A 12,422-nucleotide genomic window follows, 5' to 3' on the forward strand; every position below is an offset into this window, starting at 1 on the left:
GCCTACGTGAGTGTCGAGAAGTTAGTCTGATGCGTGACTCTGTAGAGCAGTGTTTGCACTCACAATGGTGGCTTATTAGCTTAATGCGGGGAGGAGGTTGTGAGAGTAGGGAGGCCAGTTTATGTCTGTGCGGTGGTGGGAGTCTAGTGGTGATACGTCTTATGGTGTATAGGATGGCCGCGGTGGGGGCACGTTCAGGATAATTTATGGTGGTCTTCTTGGGTCTTCTCTAGCGGTGTGTGCTGATAGGAGGCTGCAACTGGCCGTTTGCTGGTGTCGCTGCAGTAAGCAGTGCAGGGGTGTGTGGATATGTGTTGGGTCGATGCGGAATAGGGAGTGTCTGGGTAGAGTCTGGCGAGGGCAGTTAAAGAATGGGACAGAGAGGGAGGGAGGGAGGGGGTGGCAGGGAGCGACTCTGTTTAGCGGGAAAAGCGTCTCATGGTATTCCGGCCACCTCTTTGGGGTGTGGAACACACATATATGCAACTACTCCTCCAAGCCCGTGCTTTACCCCCACCTCACCTCACCTCCCTTTCTTCTGCTCTGCTGTGCCTCCCTCTCTCGCGCCTTTCCCCCCTGTTCTCTGTTTCGGGCCTACCTCCCTCCCTCTTCGAAGAGAGGGCACGTGGATGTGTTTAGATCTAGAGAGAGACATATCACAGGACGAGGGAAGCTTATCAAGCGGCCGAGTAGAAGGAGGCTGAGACATGGTGGTAGGCGCGTAGGAGGAAGGACGGAGGAGGGGGGGCAGTGTTTTCTCGACTATGTATCGCATGCGCTTTCTCTCGCGTCTGCCTGGCGCTATTGTGGCTGCATAACGTACATTGTGTGTGTGCGTGTGTGTGTGTGTGTGTATTCAAGTGGAGAGGAACGAAGTACATCAGAGGCACATATCTGCGTATGATATTTTATATATTATTTTATATTATACCTACGCATGTGTGTGTGTGCGTGTGTGTAGATGTATATCTCTTAGGGGTGCGCAACGTACCTCTACATGGGGCCATAAACGAAGCACCGATGCAGCAGCTGGCGCTATTGTCTGTTTCCTTTTCCCTCTCACCAGCCGTGCGTCGTCGTAATCAGCGCCATCGCCGAGGGTGCAGAATCGTGGCCCTGCCCTTCGGCCCCCTTTTACCACTCCTAACGCAGATACTTAACTACTACCGCGAAGGTGAGAGCTCGCCCCCCCCCTCCCTTACTCCCTCCTTTTTTCATCTTCCACCTCCTCACTACTGCAGCGCGAAGCGATTTCTCCTCCTCTCCTCTCGTTCGGCTCTCTCTCTCTCTCCTTCCCTCCACGAACACGCGCCCGCCTCGCTTTCCACACACTGCCGCGACTTTCGTTTCCGTATTGCGCTCCACATCTTCCTGCACCCCATTAGCACCGCCCTCCCTCCCCTCCCTTTCCTCTCCTCTCTTAAAAGTGTGGTGCCGCGGCTCACGCATCCGAGAAGAGTACCAATACCAACCACAAACAAGCGCGACGGTATTGCCATTCGTGTGTTCACTTTATCGACAACACCCCCATCACTCACCTACTCCCCGACTACCCTACGTCACCACCATCGCCACCCTCATCACCTCTACGACTCCCCCTCCCCCTCTTCTTCCTCTCCCAGCGTAGTAGCAGCAGCACGACACCCGCGCGAAGAGAGAAAGAGAAGAGGGCAACTGCAGAAGCTGAAGTTCCCCTCTCTCCTCGGAGGCTGCGAAATCGTCAGCGGACGCGCACAGAGGGTGGTCGTTTGCAATTGTGTTTGATCGTTTTTCCTCAGTTTTTTCCTCTGTAGTAAACAAACACGTCAGGAGGCGCCACTTCACAACGCACGCCGGCCTGTAGCACCTCGCTCGCTCACTCTCACTCACTCTTTCCTTCCTTCTGGATACACTTGTGCTTCCCTGCATCTTGGCCTCGGCAGAGCCACGAACGCAGCCGCGGTCGCAGAGGCACACCGAGACAGCGCCCAAGGGCAGCGGTCAGCGTAGCGTCTGCGCATACGTGTGCGGGATTACACAAATAACCCCACACCACCGCCACCTCCTCCTAGTGGCTCACCCTCCCTCCCTTTCTCCCTATCGCAGCCCCAGCATGTCCAAGGTGGCTTCCGCTGGTTGGCGCTACGCACGCTGCGGCCCCATTGCTCAGGTGCTCACCTACGAGAAGTTCGACATCACCCCTGGCAAGGATGAAGCGGTGGTGCAGATGATGACGGCGCCCTTGCACCGCGTCGACGCTGCCGTCGTGAACGGCACGGCGCTGGGCCGCAAGCGCGTTAACATGGGGCTCTTTTGCCGCATCGGAGGGTGCGAAGGCGTAGGCACGGTAGTGCGCTCCCCCGCAGCAGCAGCTGCAACGTCATCACCGGTGAAGGAGGGCGACACGGTGTGGGTGGCGCCGCTACATGGCACGTGGGCGACGAACATTGCCGTGCCGGTGACACATCTGCATAAGATTAATCCCAGACAAGCGCAGATGGCTGCAACTGCCTCCAACTTCCTCGTAGCCCAGCAGCTACTGGATGGCTATGCCCGGCTGCAGAAGGGCGACATTGTCATCCAGAACGGTGGCAGCAGCCTCACCTCTCTGGCTGTGTCAGCGTTGGCCAAGTCGTACGGGGTGAAGGTGCTGACCGCCGCAACGCCGGGCGATCGCTTCGCGGCTGCCAAGCAGCGACACTCCAAATATGGCTCAGATGTCTTTGAATACAACGGGGCTGGGACACGCGCGATGCAGGCCGCCGTTGGCAGGCACGGCGCGACCCTCTACCTCAATGGCGTCGGCGGCCGCTACTTTGACTCGCTTCTCAAGTGCACCGGCCCGATGGCACACGTCGTCACATACGGCGCGCAGAACGGCTTCGGTCTGTTGATCTCCGGCTCCAGTCTCATCTACAACGAGGTCACCATGTCTGGCTTGTTTGCCCCCACGTACCTGAACTCGATGTCCTACGGCGAGCGTCAGACAAAACTAGAGTTTGTGCTGAAGGCTGTGCAGGAGGCCAACATCTCGTACCCGATGGTGACGGCACCGTCGCTGGAGAAACTACCAGAGGTCTGGGACGACGTGTATGTCAAGGGCGGTCGCAAGGCGCTTGTGAAGATGGCGGCCTGAGCACATCACTGTTTCAGCTGGCTTCTGTGGTGTTTGCTTACCCTTCTCTGGCACCAGGCGTATTTTTTTTTTGAGGGAGCTGTGCGCGTAGTGCTGTGGTGGACGATGACGGCGATGAAGACCTCTTTCCATCGGATAAAGTATATACAGCTGTGGCGCGCATATGAGAGGAAGACACGGTCAGTGGGTCGGTGTCGCTCTACCTCTCTCTCTGTGCCGGTATTGGGTCTTCCTGCACGGGGAGGTGCCGCATGTACTGCATGTATTGTCTGCTCGCACGTGTGACGTGCACGTCCGGTTGATGCAGTGACTCTTTGCTTTACTTTCTCTCTCTCTCTCTGTATATTGGCTTGTTGTTTTTCGTGGTTTGCTTGGCACTTGTGCTGCTCCTCTGTGGCTGAACACGACACGCTAGCCAGCAACGTGTCATCTTTGAACTCCCTCTCTCTCTCTCTATCAGGGTATGGATGGACTCGCATGTGTGTCTTTCATCGCAGCGGCGTTGCGTGCGATGATGCGGGGAAGAGAAGCAGAGGGGATGAAGAGGAGTGGTGGATGGTGGGGGGCATCGACTCGCCCCTTCCGCACTCTTTTCCAGAGCACAAACTATGTCTTCTGTTCTCTCCTCCTGCTACCCTCTGCTGCTGCTCCTCTGCTCCCCCCTTCTCTCTTCACACACACACGCACACACACTAGACGCGCATATACACAGTAGAGGTTGTGTGCGTGCGTGTGTGTCACTGCAGTCATTCCCATCTCTATTATGTCACGCTTCGTTCGTTGGTTGCCCTCTCTGCGTCTCTCTGCTCGTTTGATCTTCCCTCCTCATTAGATCGGTGACGAGTCTTCCAACACCCAACTCGATGGCAACGCTACCCCTCTTCCTCTCCTCACCACCACACTCCTCTCTCGCAGTGTATCACTTGCGTAGGTGCTTCGCGAACACACTACATAAAACCAAAATTGGAGCTACACAGTGCGCAGCCTCTACGGGCCTCAACGCAGTATCCAGCGGAGTCGTCTTGGGCAGCGATGTCATCATTGTCATCAGTCGTTGTTGGGCCTCGAGGGTCACATAATGTGCCCATCGAGCCTACACAAGCTCTGACTATGGCTGCAATGTCGCTATCACCACCACTACAGCCATCATCCCCCTCATCACGACTTCTGCAGGAGATCGAGGAAACTTGTAAACTCCTTCGCACCTTCCGCTCGTTGAAGGAGCGCGGTGCGAGCCGCGCTGAGCTGGCAGACCTTCACACCCGTGTCAAGGCCCTCAAAGCGGCGCAGCAGTACCAGCAACAGCGTGATGCCAGCGGATACACGGAGGTGACTCTTCCCCTGCCAACCTCCGCTACCTCAGATGCAGCAGCAGTGGCGCATCCGTCGTTGGTGCGCCCCCCTGGGGTGTCTTTGTCGTCGGCGGGCGCGCACCGTCACGCAGGAATCGCACTCCACAAGGGAGCCCCTGGGTGGACTGCAGGATCAAGTCATAGCTCGTATCCGCCTCAGCAGCAGCGGCAGCGGGGGGTCGAAGAGACGCCCGCTACACATCGCGACAGACGGCTACCTGAAGGCAGACATCATCATCACCGCCACCGCCACCATGACGCCCGTGTGGACCAGGCGGCATTGTCGCCCATCTCTACGGGCCTATTAACTACCGCGGTACAGGCTCCAACGGCAGTGTGCAGCGGCGCCGGTAACGCCGTCGGCAGCGGCAGCGCTGGCGATCGCAGTGCAGTGGCACGGCACCCACGCGCGGCGTCGCCAGTGGCCGCCTCCCTCGTGCGACTCAACTCGATGGTATTTGCCATCACGCTCGCGGAGGCGCACACGCGGCGTGAGATCGCACACCGATGGGAACGCCGGTGGCTGCGGCACTGGGGGAACTTCAAGGAAGGGCGCATCGCCATAGCCCTGCGTCCCCCCACTGGTGCAGTTGCTGCGCTGCCGCCCCCGCAGCTGCAGCCGGAGAGGTGGGCGGAGGCTGCCCCGATGGCCTTACCTAGTGAACGGCAGCAGCGGCACCAGGCGGGGTTGACTGTAGCGACAGCTACGGAGGGGAGCCGCATCACAACCACCACTACAGCCCACCACATTGTGGCTTCGTCTGCACCAGTGCAAGGCTGGCGCATTGGGGAGGCGTTCACGGCTACAACGAGCCGTCTCGTGGCGGAGGACCCTCCACAGACATCGTCGCTCTCCGCCAGTCACCGCGGCAACGACGAGGGGCACCGCGTCGCTCACCGACAAGAGCAAACGACCCCTGAAGTGGACACCTCCGCTCTTGAAGGGGACGAGGTGGTGGGGATAACCCCTCCTCCACAGCCTCACCAACAGCCAACCGCTTCGGTAACAGCGCAATATTCAGAGGCAAACTCACGCGCTGCTGCTGATGCAGCCGCTGCCGAGGAGGCGGCTGCCGCACGCGCCTTGGCGACTCAGCTGGCTGAAGCACAAGCGGCAGCGGCCGAGGCCGAGAAGACACGTCTGGGGAAAAAAGCAGCGGAGCGACTCGCTGCTGCAGTGAGGAACGTTGAGGACGACGAAGCGGCCGCGCGCACAGGGACGGAGTGGGCTGCGGCAGAGGCGCGGGAGTGTGTGAAACTGGCTGAAGTCGCAGCGCGCCGAAGAGCTGAAAAGGCGAGGGAAGCCGTCCAGTCGCTCGTGGCCGCTGAAGCAAGGGCCCGTGCCACCCTCGAAGCCGACGAGGCCCACTTGATGGTTTCACATGTGTCAGCAGCAGCAGAGACAAAATCCCGGCAGCGAGCGCAGGGGGCAGCCACGCGAGAAGCGGCCGCCAAGAGAGAGGAAGAGGAGGAGCGGAAGGCGGCTGCGCATCGTGCGGCCGAGGCACAACGGCAAGCTGCAGCAGACTCCGAGGCTGCGGAGCGGCGTTCTGTGGAACAGCAGTGGCAAGCAGCCATCTGTCTCTCCGAGTCGCTCCTGGCAGGCTGGATCAAGAATGCTGTTGCAGCAGCTCCGCAGTGGACTTACTCGAAGGGCAAACGTGTGTCCGAATGGCCAACGTGCAATGAGTCAGCGATGGAGGATGCACAATCAAGAGAGGCAGCGGAAGCGCAGACTCGCTTGTGTGAGTGGCAGCAAGCAGCAGAGCGCTCCGTTGCCGCATCCAGCGCAGCAGCGGATGCTGTGCTTGAAGAATGGGTCAGTGCAGCAGCAACGGAAGCCATCGCACGACAATGTCAAGCCGAGCAAGCTGCACGCACCGAGGTCGTATGGGCCAACAACGAAGACAGCGTTGCACTGGTGGCTTCGGAAGAGGAGGCGTGGCAGCAGCTGCTGCAGCAGCACGCAGCGGACGTTGAGGCAACGCACCTTGTAGTTCGTGCTGCCGAGGAGGAAGCTGCCGCCCGTCTGAAAGAGATGAAAGTGGCCAAAGAAGCAGCACGCACCAAAGCCTTCGAGGAGGCCGCACGTTTGCAGGCGCAGCAGGAGGTGACCGCTATGGCGGATACGCTCTTCTCCGCCGTCACTGAGCTCTCGAAAATTATTGTAGACGGCTGTCTAGCCGAAGCAGCGGAGCAGACGTGGAATAGAGCAGGCGTGGAGGAGTTGCAGATGCAACAGCGCGAGGGGATCAAAGACAAAGAGGTGCTGACGCGAGATGACATGTACGGCGACGCGCTTGATGAACTGAGGGGACTGCGCGAAGAGGAGGCAGCCGCAGAGGTCTGCAAACGCATTGAAGTCGAGGCTGTATCTACCACGACGGAGCTGGCGCGCGAGCAGCAGATGCGTGGGCAAGCGGCTGCGCCGTGCCTTTATCTGTCAGAGCTGAGTGAAGCACTGCTGCACGAGTTCCTGCACGATGCCGTGGCGACGGCGGTGGCTACACGCGCGGCAGCCGTCGCGAACGACCGCTCTGTCGAGGCACCACCGCCAGCTGCTTTGCCGGAAGAGGAAGAGGGCACAACGCGCGCAGCCATGGAAGACGAACAGGAGCAGCAGTACCACCAGCCGTCTCCCGGCGACGCTACTGATGAGCCTGACACTCTCACAGAAAAGGCGTACTCGAACAGCGTCGACAGCCCTGACAAGGCTACCGTAGGGACCGCAGCAGCTGCACCGGAACCCGTGGTCGTGGCAGCATCAGTGCCTCTCTCGCCGTTGTCCTCTGCGGACACGACGCGGAGTGCTGTCACGGCCACGGGTGTATCGCAGGAACATGCGAAGGAGAGGGCAGGGCTGCCATCGCCCACCGCCTTTACTCGCATCGTCGATGACCTCCTCTCTGGTGTCCTCCGCGACGCTGCCACGGAGGCGCGGAAGGGCGGCGGAGATGCTGGCGGCACGGTCAACATGACAGTCACGAGCCCAACTCACGCAGTGCAGAGGACTGGGAGGCACCGTGTGGCTATGCTCGACCAGTCAGACGCATCCTTCGCGTCAGTTGACAGCGACGGCTCTTACGCAAGTTCAGGGCGCACCCCACCGCAGGTGCTGCAGCCGAAACCGCTGGCGCTACCGCCCACCGTCATCGTCAGTGGTGCTGCAGATGACCGTGGGCCACAAGTGCAGCCCACAGGGGGCGAACTCAGCGATGGTACAGGAACTAATGTAGCTGACGGGACCGTCAGTTTCGCAGCCTCCCCAGCTGAGGTCTCGAACGCTGACAAACACTCTCCGCACCGGTGCATCGTCTCACCCCTGCTGATGCCATCAGTCAGCGTCGCCATCACAAACACCACCGCCACCACGTTGACAGCTTCAGCAGTGGGGGGTAAAGGAAAAGGCCGTGTTGGGGGTGCCGCCAGCGCGATCCCCACGATGCCGTCGTCGTCGTCGCACTGCTTCTCCACGGCATCTTCGGCCGACGACGACGACGATGACGTAGCCTACAGCTCCCTCACCGCCACCGGGGCGCCGCTACCGCTCATCCTGCAACACCACAACATTTTGTTCCCGCTACTTTCTCAGCGCCACGGTGGCAGCATCGATGATGAAAGCTGCGCGGCGACCACGCCTGCCGGCAGTGGTGCTGCGAGTGACACTCCGACGGCTGTGGCGCTGGATATTCGGTCCTCGTCATCGGAGAAGAGTAGAGAAAGGCAACAGCTTCAAGGAAGCGCTGCGATAGGCAACCGCGACGCCACCTCCGACGCAGATGTAAGACTGTCTGCAGGGCTAATGATGGACAGGAGAACCATGGGGATGACAGAGGACTTGTGCGCTTTTCAGCTCGACGCACCCCTACCGCTACCGCCACAGCCATACGGCATGACCGGACACTGCGCAGGAGCAAATGTCCCCCGCGGTGATTCACTTTCAGCAGACGCCGTGGCGGCGGTGGCAACCTCTCTCGTACAGAGCATGGTTTACGAGGCCACTCTCCTCGTTGCCTCTCGGGGACAGTTGACAAAGCCAAACACCGACAGCGATCGCGAGATGTCTTGCGGCACCGTCAAGGTCCATCACACAGCGGCACCGCCGTCTCTCTTCTCCAGCGCTGAGCGCCACAAGCAGAACACATCGGAAGGCAAGAGCAGCCACAATGGAATCAGTGCCTTTACGAGCAGCAGCGCCACTTGTAATAGTGATGGGGTGTCCTCGTTTACTCGCGTCGGGGATGACGAGGCCCATGCGGAGGAGGAGGCCAACTTGGCTGAAATCAGCGTGGGGCTCACGCGTGCCGACGCCCGGGAGGCCACCCTGCGTGTCGTTCGGTCATCGTTACCGACTGTGGCGGCGGAAGGCATCGCTGGTGCACAAGCGCCTCTCACGAGCCTGCCGACCCTCGTTTCCGCTGTGGCAGCACCGAACGACTTCGTGGCTCGGCTTCGGCAGCCAAGGACAGAGAAGGAGGCGGTGGAGCATCAACAGAATCGCTACCTCACAAGTCGCGAGCTGGCACTAGTCTCGGCACGCTACTTAACGTCAGAGGCGGCTGCAGCGTGTGTGATGGACGTCGGCTCCACCGCCACCCTCTCGACTTGTGCCGTTGCGCTAGCGCTGTCAGTGGGACTCGTGCGCGCCGCCACACTGGCAAATCGGCACGCGCGCCGCCGCGTGGAGGAGGAGGCAGGGAAGAGTGACTCGAGCAGCACTGGAACGGGGGGTGGCGGTGTGCTCGCGGGAGAGAAGGGCTCGCACAAGTTGACCCGAGGCGGTGAGGCCGCCTTAGCAGTGACAGACAGCCCAGACACACCGCCCCCGTCGATGGGCGCCGATGATGCGGATGGTGGCGCATTCTCGACCGGAATCATCGGCGAGGCAGGTGGCGGCGGCGGTGACCTCGGCATGTTCGGGCCTACCTCCCCGAGTGCTGTAGGCAATGCTGCGCAAGCGAGAAGCAGCTGGGCATTTCCATCCCACTCCCCTGTTGCACCCGTGTTGCCCCTGTCTTCGGAGAGCGGAAAGGCCGAGGACACGGACATGAGTGACGGTACCATGGCTCTGGGAATCCGGTCCCCGTCATTGCAGTCGTCACCGTCGTACAGGTTAGTCTCAAAATTCACGGCTGTTGATGACGTTAAAGGCGCGCTCGCGACGAATTCAGCGCAACAGCAGACTGGAGTGCTCGATAAGCTACCAGCGGAGTGGGCCGCCGCGCTGCGTGGTGTGGCCGAGCGGGTCGCGCGCGACTTCATGCACTATGCCTCCCGTCGCGTGCTGCTCGGCCAGGTTGAGGGTCAGTGGAACCAAGCTCACCTGCACACTGCGCGGCGCATCCACAGCGACGCCATCGCGGGCGTCAACGTGCATGCGCTCTTCACGCAAGAGCTGCAGTTGCGCGATGTGGCACTCCTGGTCTACTACTATGTCGAGCTGGCGACCAACGGACCGCGTGAGCGTGTCGAGCCGTGCTGCGTCCCTGCCGCACATGGCGAGCACAACATCTTTGGTCGCCGCAGCAACGGTGCTGTCGGCGACGATAATGGCGTCGCGGCGATTGGCAGCGTCAGCAACGCAAGCCGTAAGGATGTTACAGGTTTCAGCCACTTCAATGCCGCATCGACGGCGGTGCTTGCGCCACCGACACAACTCCAGCCCCCTTCCGCCTTCTCCCGCCCCCTTCCCCAGCGCTCCAGCAACCTCCTCTCTGCGACCACGGCCATACACGTGCGTCGCGCCGGGCTACTGCATCTCGTGCTGGAGCAGTGTGTGTCAAACGTTCTGAATGACCTCGTCGGGGACACGGTGGGCTGGCTCGGGACAGCCTGCCTGCACGCAGCGCCGTCCGGTGCCGCTTTAAATGGCGCGCAGTAGCACACACACACACACACACACACACACACGCGCATCACGTCTTCCTCTTGCGTCTTTTTCGCCCCGTCTTAGGCCCGCCTCCGCCTTGTCCACTTCATCAGCGCATCTCCCCGTCACCGCGAATTGCCCGAAAGGTGGAAAGAGGCGCGACCCAACACGGGAGCGCCAGCAAAGAGCGAATGCTGAGCGGCGACAGACGAAGGATCAGCGGAGGCGCGGGAGAAGGAGGGCGAGAGAAAGGGGCAGGAGTGGTGGCGCTGACGTCCTCTAACTTCTCTCCGCTGCGCTCCTCCTCGTTCTGTCTCTCCCCCCCTCTCTCTCCCTTCTGCTCGGCACATCCGGAAGACGCGCAGACGTGCTTGACATTCACTCACGCGCCCGCACCTGCATTCGAGGAGGAGAACCAGGTTGCTGAAGTGCGTGACGCTCTGTTCAAGCCCCAAGAAGCACAGGTGTGCTCTTCTACTCCATTACCTCCTCCTGAACCCCCACACACACCGCGCTACCTCTCTGCACTCGCTCATGCTCTTATCCTTCCCTTCCTCGCCCTTAAGGATACTCTCATACATAGGAAAAGGAGAAGCTTCATCAACCGCCAGCATAGATACGCTCACACAACCGAGGAGCTCCTCACGACTCCTCGCCATCTTTCTACCTCTTCTCCATCAGAAAGGACCCAGCATGGATTCCTCCGCCGGCCGCGACGCGGGTGTGGGCCCCAGCAGCAGTGTTGCGAAGGTCCCTGGAGCTGGCACCAGCTCAAGCAGTGCCCCAACGGATCCCTTCATATATCTCGTACAGCACATCCACCAGTGCGTTGCCATCTCGCTCCTGCCAGCCGACGACAAGGACGACGGTGCAGTGGTGCGTGGCACCTTGCTAAGTGTTGATGACCTCTGCAACGTGATGGTGCAGCACTGGTCAAGCACGGACGCGATGAAGCTGGACTGTAGCGCTGGTAATGGTCGGCAACCGCCGCAGCAGCAGCAGCCCCGCAAGCGCGCTCGCCTCGACGCCGTCAGTGGTGGTGATGTGGAAGAGAGCGTGCGGCTCATCCGAGGTGCGCAGATCGTCTCTATCTCTCTCCTGCCGACGTGAGGCAGTGTGCGAGAAAGAGTTCCATAAGGTGGCGTGCCTGTGTGAGTGTGTGTGTGGGTGTGCGTGTGTGGCGGTAACTCCGCCTCATACCTCCCACTCCCCTATCTGACTTACCCCCCTCTCCCTGCGAGTGTGTGTTCACTGTAAGCGCCTCCTGCAATGAGCGTGGTTCGTGCTAATTATGTTGCTGTTGGTAGGCACCGACAGCACTGTTGGTACTTCCAGGGAGTGCAGGACGACTCTGGGAGAGGGTGACGGCAATGCTACTCGTGTGTACGTGTGGGTGTGGGTGTGTGGACTCGTCCAGGACACTGACACTAATGAACTTCATCTCTACGCGCTAGGTGAGGTACCTCGCTGAGACGAACTCGCATGCATCCTTCTCTCTTCCTCCTCTCCCCCTCGCTTTCCTCCCGTGATGATCGAGGCGTATTGGCTGGCGTGTGGGGGAGAGAGGGGGGGGGAAGTAAGCCAGCCCGCCAGTCCGCCCGCATTCTCCCTATCCGTCTCTCCCTTTCCCCTCCTCATCCTCCTTGGCAACTTACCCACGCGTACTGACACGGATGATGATGATGGTGGGTGGCACTGCTGTTCATGGTGATAACGATCACCGTATGTGTGTGCGCGTGTGGTGTTCGTGTGTTGTTTGAGCAACAACAACAACAGCAGCAGAGGTAGCGTCAGCGTGCGTATCACCTCCCTCCCCCCTCCTCCCCTCTGCTTCACACGCACACCCATACCTGCATACGATCAGCCTACAGGCAAAGAAGCACCACTCATATCCCCGTATACAGGCACAACCCCCCTCTCTGCCTCCCCGCAGCCAACGAGCGTCGCCACCGCTTAAGCGAGGGTGGAGTTCATGTGGTATCTCCTCAACTCCTTCAAGACGGACTTCAATATAAAAAAAAAAACATTGGAGGGTGGCGTGTTATGATCAAGTCCACCACACACACACACACACACACACACACGT

The 12,422-nt window shown here is 60.1% G+C and overlaps 3 protein-coding genes across 3 annotated transcripts; all 3 read left to right on the forward strand.

Moving 5' to 3' along the window:
- Positions 1–2,092: 2,092 nt before the first annotated feature.
- Positions 2,093–3,115, forward strand: LPMP_050500 (nuclear receptor binding factor-like protein; the record flags this gene model as incomplete). Its single annotated transcript, XM_010705512.1, has 1 exon — positions 2,093–3,115. One exon carries the CDS (start codon positions 2,093–2,095, stop codon positions 3,113–3,115), a length of 1,023 nt encoding a protein of 340 aa, XP_010703814.1.
- A 1,032-nt stretch (positions 3,116–4,147) lies between these two features.
- LPMP_050510 (kinetoplast-associated protein-like protein) lies at positions 4,148–10,348 on the forward strand (the record flags this gene model as incomplete). The annotated part of the gene is made up of 1 exon (XM_010705513.1): positions 4,148–10,348. One exon carries the CDS (start codon positions 4,148–4,150, stop codon positions 10,346–10,348), a length of 6,201 nt encoding a protein of 2,066 aa, XP_010703815.1.
- Positions 10,349–11,029: 681 nt separating this feature from the next.
- On the forward strand, positions 11,030–11,446 carry LPMP_050520 (small nuclear ribonucleoprotein, putative; the record flags this gene model as incomplete). Its single annotated transcript, XM_010705514.1, has 1 exon — positions 11,030–11,446. One exon carries the CDS (start codon positions 11,030–11,032, stop codon positions 11,444–11,446), a length of 417 nt encoding a protein of 138 aa, XP_010703816.1.
- Positions 11,447–12,422: the final 976 nt, after the last annotated feature.

Source organism: Leishmania panamensis (genome assembly GCF_000755165.1).
Source record: "Leishmania panamensis strain MHOM/PA/94/PSC-1 chromosome 5 sequence".
Taxonomy (NCBI): Eukaryota; Euglenozoa; class Kinetoplastea; order Trypanosomatida; family Trypanosomatidae; genus Leishmania; species Leishmania panamensis.